Source organism: Phycodurus eques, unplaced genomic scaffold (assembly GCF_024500275.1).
Source record: "Phycodurus eques isolate BA_2022a unplaced genomic scaffold, UOR_Pequ_1.1 contig_403, whole genome shotgun sequence".
NCBI classification, from domain to species: Eukaryota; Metazoa; Chordata; class Actinopteri; order Syngnathiformes; family Syngnathidae; genus Phycodurus; species Phycodurus eques.
In genome coordinates, this window is record NW_026904400.1 from 19,783 (window position 1) to 28,709 (window position 8,927).

At 40.4% G+C, this 8,927-nt stretch overlaps 1 protein-coding gene across 3 annotated transcripts; it reads left to right on the forward strand.

Annotated features, from left to right (window-relative positions):
• Positions 1–415: 415 nt before the first annotated feature.
• On the forward strand, positions 416–4,722 carry LOC133398874 (gastrula zinc finger protein XlCGF57.1-like). 3 transcript variants are annotated; one of them, XM_061670057.1, is made up of 4 exons: positions 417–700; positions 1,120–1,276; positions 2,050–2,503; positions 2,588–4,722. In XM_061670057.1, exons 2-4 carry the CDS (start codon positions 1,150–1,152, stop codon positions 3,747–3,749), a joined length of 1,743 nt encoding a protein of 580 aa, XP_061526041.1. In that variant the 5' UTR covers positions 417–700; positions 1,120–1,149; the 3' UTR covers positions 3,750–4,722. The 3 variants fall into 3 exon arrangements, with proteins under 3 accessions (XP_061526040.1, XP_061526041.1, XP_061526039.1); XM_061670056.1 differs by having other exon boundaries at positions 416–700; positions 1,125–1,276; positions 2,050–4,722; XM_061670055.1 differs by having other exon boundaries at positions 2,050–4,722.
• Positions 4,723–8,927: the final 4,205 nt, after the last annotated feature.

Consider the following 8,927-nt stretch of genomic DNA (forward strand, 5'->3'; position numbering starts at 1 on the left):
ATACAATATCAGATCTTTATCAATCCTCGTTCAGTGGAGTCCTCGGTTGCTCTAATGTCCCACACATCTGGACTTGTCTTGCTATAATAATAGGATAATTATTTTTTTTCATATTTTGTGAAAAAAGATATACTTACAGTCATGGATGCAGATTTCAAATAAACTTGAATTTTTAATGTATCTCAAGATTAGAATGAACCTTGCTGGTTGTAGTCCTGGCATAGTTTACTTTCTCTCATATATAAATATATATTTAATATAATAATTTTAAATCCGAAGCATTGACGTCCCTGTCGGGCGATTTTATTTTGAAGGTGCCGCTCGTTGGCGGCTTATTACCGGAATGCCTAGTATGAGCAAAATTAGGGGCGGCTGGTTTGACTTCATTTGGCTCAAACCGGTGGCCTGCCGTAAAGGATCATGGGTAATACATCTCCCTTCCCTTCTCGCCATGCGGGAGGAGGGACGATTGTGCTTCAGCAAATCCTCCTGAATTTGGACCGAATGTTGTGAATCTTCGACGCTTGACGCCCCTGATCGCGACTTTAGTGGACTAAAACATCATTCGTACAATCTTCGTGTCCGGTTGGAGTCGTCTCGTGCACGTTGAAGCTTCTCGGCCTAGCTTAGTTTAGCTTAGCTTGCTAACAAAGAAACGCGTTTGTGAGCAACACTTCGCTAAGCAGAGATCAAGCGTGAGGTAAAGTGTTCTTCTTTCCGTCACCAACGAGTATCTAATGGTAACACTTAAATTGAGTGAAAATAACACACACCAACTACTACATTCTGTAAGATTTGTCTGAGATACTAAAATAATATCCTCGAACAATTATTTTCTGAATCGTTATTTGCTAATATTATCTTCATCTGGATCCTTTTGTGGAATAATGTCTATCATGTTTCATCATTGTTTCTCCTGAAGTCTAAAATTAGCTGTCTTCTTAATCTCTGTTATCTCTTCCAATACATAATTATGTTTAAAAAGTTTCCTTTTGTTGACTTTGGTGCTTTGCCGTTTTAACTAACGTACTGTTTAACCCACAATGTCAAAATCTGAATCTTTAGTTCAATGTTTCACATGTTCGATTATTACTTGCTTTTCTCATCCCTCCAATTTAGAGCAGAAAGTGTTGCGATCGTCGTGTGAAAATGTGTGCAAGGAGGACAGCAGAGAACGGGGAGGAACTTTGTGGCCCAAAAGGGGAGAAGGAGCCACAACGTCAACTACTGGACGCTGTGTTCAATCTGCAGCCTCGAATTGTGCTACACAGAGCAGGTGGGTTCACTTCTCTCTCACTTGTTTTATGAAATACATTCTAATGTTAATATTATTCCCGGGTTTTTCTGATGAGCACTGTCTGACGTTACATATCTTTTTTTAATAATATCCAATAAGGTGAAGTCTGATGGCATCCCCTCATGCTGATGTGGATTGAGGGTTGTAGGCCAAATTTCAGAAGATCTGAAAGGCTTGTGGCCATTGTTGCATGATCAAAGTGTAACAGTGTTACACAACCTACACGACGTGTTTGGAAAATTGCCAGCAAGATTTTTGCCCTTTTTGTGTCTTGTAGGCAAGTTGAGTCAACATTTGTTCATGCCAAGTCAAATCAGTCTTCAATGGTGGGAAGTAACCAAGTACGGTAAACCCTCCGCTATATCGCGGTTCATCTATCACAGTTTTATTACTGTACCTAAGTAAATTTTTAGGTGTCTATACTTTTTGTTTTTACTGTCAACAATTTTCGTTCACTCTTTAAATTTGAAACCTGTGATTTCTCTTCCTTACTTTGTCACAAATAGCATTACTTTTTTCAACTTCAATGGACGATGACGTGTAAAAAACAAAAAAACGGTGCATGCACATTGAAGGGTCGCCCAACTTTGCTACGTTCCGCTGTTCTACTATTTTGCGTCACCCGATTAGTCCCATTAGGCTCTCTGGTTGAAGGCGCTAACGTGTAAACAGGATCGAGGACCAAGGTGGTTGTCAATATTGTAAACAAATTAGATTTGACCCATTTGTGTTTGTCTTCTTTTGTCTTGCAGACGTCAGTGAAAATCTTCATCCTGAGCGGCAGCAGTCAGTGTCCCCTCACATCAAAGAGGAAGAGGAGGATGAAGAGGTTCAACACATCAAAGAGGAGGAGGAAGAGTTCCTTCGCATTAAAGAGGAAGAGCAGGAGGGAATCATCAAGGTTCCATCGACTGGTGTCCCTTTGAAGAGTGAAGATGAAGGTCAAAGTGAGGAGAGACGAGGGGTGGAGCCATCAAACAGCAACAACTCAAGTGATGGAGACCACTGTGGAGGATCACAAACAGACGGTGATGATGATGATGATGTTGATGAACAGTTGGAAGGTGATATGACATGTCACACTACCAGCAAATGCTGGAAATGTTCTAAATGTAGGAAAACCTTTCCTTCTAAGAGCAATTTCAAACAACACATGAAAATACACACTGGTCAGAAATCTTTTGGATGCTCAGTTTGTGGGCAAAGGTTCTCTCAGAAGGGAACCTTAAAAGGTCACAAAAGAACCCACTCTGGTGAGAAGCCTTTTGCATGCTCAGTTTGTGGTCCAAGATTCTCCCTCAAGGGAAGCTTAAAAATACACACAAGAACCCACACCGGTGAGAAACCTTTTGGATGCTCAGTTTGTGGTCAAAGATTCTCCCGAAAGGAAAGCTTAAAATTGCACACAAAAACACACACTGGTGAGAAACCTTTTGCATGCCCAGTTTGTGGTCAAAGGTTCTCTCGAAAGGGACATTTGACACTTCACGCAAGAACACATACTGGTGAGAAACCTTTTGCATGCTCAGTTTGTGGGCAAAGGTTCTCTCGAAAGGGACATTTGACACTTCACGCAAGAACACATACTGGTGAGAAACCTTTTGCATGCTCAGTTTGTGGGCAAAGGTTCTCTCGAAAGGGACATTTGACACATCACGCAAGAACACACACTGGAGAGAAGCCTTTTGCATGCTCAGTTTGTGGTCAAAGATTCTCCATAAAGAAAAGCTTAAAAATACACACAAGAACACACACTGGTGAGAAACCTTTTGCCTGCCTAGTTTGTGGTCAACGGTTCTCTCAGAAGGGAACCTTAAAAGGTCACAAAAGAACCCACTCTGGTGAGAAGCCTTTTGCATGCTCAGTTTGTGGTCAAAGGTTCTCCCTAAAGAAAAGCTTAAAAATACACACAAGAACCCACACTGGTGAGAAACCTTTTGGATGCTCAGTTTGTGGGGAAAGGTTCTCTCAGAAGGGAACCTTAAAAGGTCACAAAAGAACCCACACCGGTGAGAAACCTTTTGCATGCTCAGTTTGTGGTCAAAGATTCTCCCGAAGGGGAAGCTTAAAATTACACACAAGAACACACACTGGTGAGAAACCTTTTCCCTGCACAGTTTGTGGTCAAACTTTCTCTCAGAAGGGAACCTTAAAAGGTCACACAAGAACACACACTGGTGAGAAACCTTTTGCATGCTCAGTTTGTGGGCAAAGGTTCTCTCGAAAGGGACATTTGACACTTCACGCAAGAACACATACTGGTGAGAAACCTTTTGCATGCTCAGTTTGTGGGCAAAGGTTCTCTCGAAAGGGACATTTGACACATCACGCAAGAACACACACTGGAGAGAAGCCTTTTTCCTGCTCAGGTTGTGGTCAAAGATTCTCTCGTAAGGCTCTGGTTAAGACACACAAGTGTCCTGGTGAGACAAGCAGTGATCAAGAAGAATAACTGAAATATCACACAGCCATAAGTATTCAGACCACAGCAAAGGGTCTGAATACTGATGGCTGTGTGATATTTCACTTCTTCTTTTTTCATAAATCAGCAAAAATTTCAACCATTTTTTTTTTCTGTCAATATGGGGTGCTGTGTGTACATTAATGAGGGAAAAAAATAAGTGATTTTAGCAAATGGCTGCAATATAACACATATAAAATTTAAGGGGGGTCCAAATACTTTCCGTACCCACTGTATGTATGTATGTATCGATCAAATATATGGATAGATCACAAATTTGTTTCTGCAGATGGCATTGAGTGACAGATGTGGACTGTCACAATGTCGCACGACCCATAACGAAGGTCTCCTGTCCCGAAACTGCGGCTGATCTGATTTGAGCTTATCTGATCCATAAAAGCTAAAGTTTGAAGCTGTCATGGGTAGAAATGTCTGCATATATTTTGGCGATGATTGTTGACAGTTGTGGGACATGAAGCCACGTTTCTTGGGTTCATGCATGAGGCTTGCAAGGATGTGGTGCTCGCCCGGCGTGTTTGTGTCATTTTAATGATGGCGTCCTTATCCATCCCAATCTATAAGTTTGCGTTTTTTATTTTTATTTTTTTGTCAAGCACATTAAAGTCGTGATTGAACATAATTTCGGGGTACGAGCTGTTGTTCATGTGATGCAAAGATATATGACAGCAATGTAAGATATACAACGTAATACCAGCTTGAACAAGGCGGTGTTTGGAAACTCAAGCAATTTCCTGAAAAGTTGTCATTTTGAAGGTGAGGGGATTCCACCTGACAGCTGCGATATACAAATATGACCAATGACTGCCACTTCATAGTATGGTACATTCCTTTTCCCCACACCAGCTATGCCAGTGCTTTTCAATTTTGTTGATGAAAAAGGGGCGTTCAAAAGGGAATTAGTTATTTACCAATTGCTCCAAAATGTATTGACATTATTGGAAATGAGTGCCAGTTTCATTTTCTTGAGCATGCATGCATTATGTCAAATTTTTGGTGATGTCAATCTCAAATAAGTGAATGATTGATTGAAATAGACTGTAAAAAAACTGACTTTTGGTGCTAAACTGTAATGTGTATATGTGATCCTGAATAAAGTACACTGCTTGAAACAGTGAGGGTGACTCCATTTACTTGTACATCAAATCCATTTTACCCATTAAAAGTAATTGAAATGTCTATATCCATTGGAAAGCCTCCAAAAACAAAATGCTCGCAACTGAAAGCAAAAACTGGCCCAAGAGATGAGGCATAAGTGAAAAAACCGCAAAGCGGGCACTGCGGAGGATCACAAGCAGACGGCCTCTTAGCTCCACTATCAGATAGTGACGACATGACGTCACACTCTCCTCACACTGATGATGATGATGATGATAAACAGTCCGAAGGTGATCTGACATGTCACACTGAGAACAAACGATGGAAATGTTCTCAGTGTGGGAAAACGTTTGCTTGTAAGAGCAAACGACGCATGACAAGACACTGGTGAGAAATCTTTTTCCTGCTCAGTTTGAAATTCTCTACTAAGTATTGGGCAAAGAAACACAAGTGTGCTGGTGAGAATCGCAGTGGTCAAGAAGCTATAAAGACTAGACTGTAAAGAAGCATTGACTTTTGGTGGTAAACTGTAAAGTGTATACAGTATGTGATCCATGATAAAAGAGTGATCAATGATGAAACACGCTTCAGACAGTGACAGTAACTCAATTTGTTTGGAAATCAAATCCATTGTCCCAATTGAAAAGAATTGAAATGTCTTTCATGCATTGGAAAGCCTCCAAAAGCAAAATGCTGGCAACACAAAGCAAGAAATGGCCCAAGCGACAAGGCCCAAGTGCGAAAACTGCTCCGGTGGGGCACTGGTACGTCAAGGTAGCGCTGTACTTGGCTGACTTTGGCTCTTGGGCGGCCTCCACCCGCTCCTCCCCTGGGACGACGGTGTTCATTTCTTTAGTTCAGTACAAATTTGGGGTCAAACTTCACTGGAATATTTATTTTTCAGCATACTTTTTTACCTTGACTCCTTAGATTTTCAGGCAAATATGTGTACTTTCGACTCCTTACACAAAAAGCCTTGTTCTTTTTCATTTTGGATTGTGTTGTTTCCGGCTTGTCATTGTTCAAAATGGCAAACAAAAACAAAAAAAACAATCCGGATAAATTGTGCCTTGATAGAGTGCTTTTGATTGTGGTTGGATGAGAGCTGTCGAATGTTAATGGATCATCTGTATTTTGTGACGGAAATCACTCATTTTTCACTCATATTTACTCATTATTATACTGAATAATAATAATACATGTTTATTTGAAAGATATTCTTAAATTCCTGAGCATGATAAAGTCCTTACAATCCTTCTTGAGGATTAGGATCTAAGAAGCCATTATCTCAACACTTTTACTGGAATTGACTCGAACATTAATCAACATTTAATATTGTTTCCCATTTCAACCACTTTTATACTCACCTTTTGGTGATGAAAAGCATCACTCGTGTCACTCTCCTCTTTGTCATAATGTTTTATGTGATAAAGCTTGAAACTAATTTATTCAAGATTATGATTATAGAGTCATCATTATGTTGTCCAAGTTAACAATATGCAGAATTATTTTTATCCTGTACTGCAATAACTGTCCTGCGGTCATGCTATTGACAAAGTTTTAAAAATATGTAAATTCTGACAAATTGGGACAAATTGTTCTGCAAGGGACTTTCTGTAGGTTGGCAGCTCTCTATACCATTCCGACACCTTATTGGTTTGTTCGCGATCCATCGCACCTGTGCAGGTAACAAATCAAACAAATCGAAGACAAATCGTCACACGAGGACATCGAGAGCAGATGTGCAAAATGTCCGTGGCAGAGAACTCACACCAAAAGTCCCAACCGAGTCCCAGCAGCAAGGAGGTTGATAGCCAGCCAACCCTTGTACATCCGTGGCCGGACCTGGAAGATTTTTTCCAAATGGCTGTGTTGCTAAAAGAACTCCTTTTGAATGCACTGTGCTTAATTTATTTTTTTCCCCCCCACACATTACTTTTATACTTCACGTCATTTTGAAAATTATACTTTTACACATATACTTGACTAAAAAGCTTGAATTGATATTACAAATTCTACAGAAGTCTTCTTTAAACCCTAAACTCTACTTCTACTTGAGTAATGAACGTGAATATGTTTGACGCCTCTGGTTGTCAGTATGTGTCCTCTTGTCTCGCTTAATTGCTGCAATCCAAAGTTTACGACACGCTTCGGGTTTTTGGGAGAAAATGCGTTCAAAGCGCAAGGGATCCTTCTTATCCAATTCGTTAGTACAGCTGATAATGCAACAACAGCCAACGCGTTTGCTTTCGAGACTTTATATTTGGTAAGACGCACAACTTGAAATTATCGCGAAATAAAAAACAGTGTGCAGTATGCAAGATTCAAAAGAGCAGAGGGAGACCCAGAAGAAGAGAGTCGATGCAGCTTCAGCACTTCTTGACATGTCAAACTGTGGGAATGTTTCCTCAGTACCAGGTAAATATTGAATTCATGTTTGACATTTGAAAAGTCTAAACTGTTTTTAGGACCCATTTTGAGACTGTGAGTGAATCTTTACAGATGAAAACCAATGAAGACATTCACTCTCATGATCTTTGCATGAAAAAATAGCAGAACTGAATGTTGAAAACCAAAAAGTTTAAGAAGAACTTGGTAGACTTCACAAAAAAAACGATACATCTCGCATCCCTGCTGAAAGGAGTTTGCAGTTAGGAAGATCACCTCAAGTGACCGCAAGCTGCAATTTTATACTGGGTTACCATCTAGAGCTCAAGACGTGTGGTTGTTCTTCATTCTGTTGTTGTGTGTTGCCAACATGGAAAGTAATGACACCAAATAGCATCTATCTGTGTCACAAAGATCTCGCATAACGCATCAAAAACAACTATTTCAGACATTCTAAACCAGGGACTTTAAAAATTAGCAGAGAAACTAGCTTTCTTAATTCAGTGGCCAGTAAAGGATTGCTTACGAAGCAATATGCCAACTGTATTCAAACAATCCTACCCTAAGTGCACCAGCATAATTGACTGTTTTGAAGTATTTACAGTTTTCAAAGTCCTGGTCCATAAACAGGATATGAACAGATGTGGTCTGACTGTAAGCATCACAATACACACACCAACCGGTGTCGTTTCATTTGTAGCAAAAGCTGTTGGTGGGAGGACATCTGGCAAGGTGGTGACACAACGGAGTGGTTATCTTGAAAAATTCCAGTGGCAGGCTGAGTTTGGGACCTGGGCCTTCAGTGACCTAATCCACCTCTTAATAACACCGTCACGTGGCAAAAATAATGTGCAAAAATGCAACACATGTAGAACTTTGTGTGGCATAAAAGAATAGACAGAGGCTTTCCCCATATTTGAGGATGAATGCCATTATTACCGAAGCAAGAAACACAGTTACCTTTACATTCCAATCCGTCACCTCCGTCAGGCAGCGGCGTGCAGGCGGGGGAGGGACTTAAGTCAACTGAATAGACTGCTGGACTGAAGAACTGATGCGTGATTCATTCGTTGATCTTCGTTCGCGATCCGTAAGACACGACTGATTCGTTCGTGAATCACTCGTTGAAACTTCATTTGTGATCCGCTAAGGAGCGATGTACTCGTACATGAAAACAAGCACACATATTGAAAATAAATGTAAATTAATTATAAATGTGTATACGTGCCCATCACTTGCATAATGAGCCTGTGTGGTTGTTCTTCAGTTGTTTACGCCTCCAACAGGTAAGGCCCCTCCCCCTCTTCTCTGGTAGGCTACGTGCGCGATGACCACCCGCGATCAAACGTCTACGAGTGACGCAAAGCGACAAGTCGTTGTCGCATCCTGTGTGAATGCGGCATAAGTAGCAGTTTTGTAGTGGCGTGGCTATCATGTTCCCTTCATATGAAAAAGTCCATGGGTAGAAACAAAGCTGTTTTTTTTTCTTTTTTAATATGACATAAAAAACTAAGGCGAGATATTTGTTTCAAAATTATTGACGCAAATATATCTGGGATTTACTCGTTTTTTTTTCTTTTAATTGTGTTGTGTGTGCATTTGTCATGATTTATCATTTGAAAATATGAAATTGCTTGGTTGCCCGGTCTGTCAATAACTCCATGT

Bases quoted from the DNA above. Each gene is read 5' to 3' on its own strand.
- LOC133398874 (XM_061670056.1), top strand. From the start codon at position 1,150: ATGTGTGCAAGGAGGACAGCAGAGAACGGGGAGGAACTTTGTGGCCCA. The intron at 1,277-2,049 runs GTGGGTTCACTT...TTTGTCTTGCAG, and splicing joins AATTGTGCTACACAGAGCAG to ACGTCAGTGAAAATCTTCAT.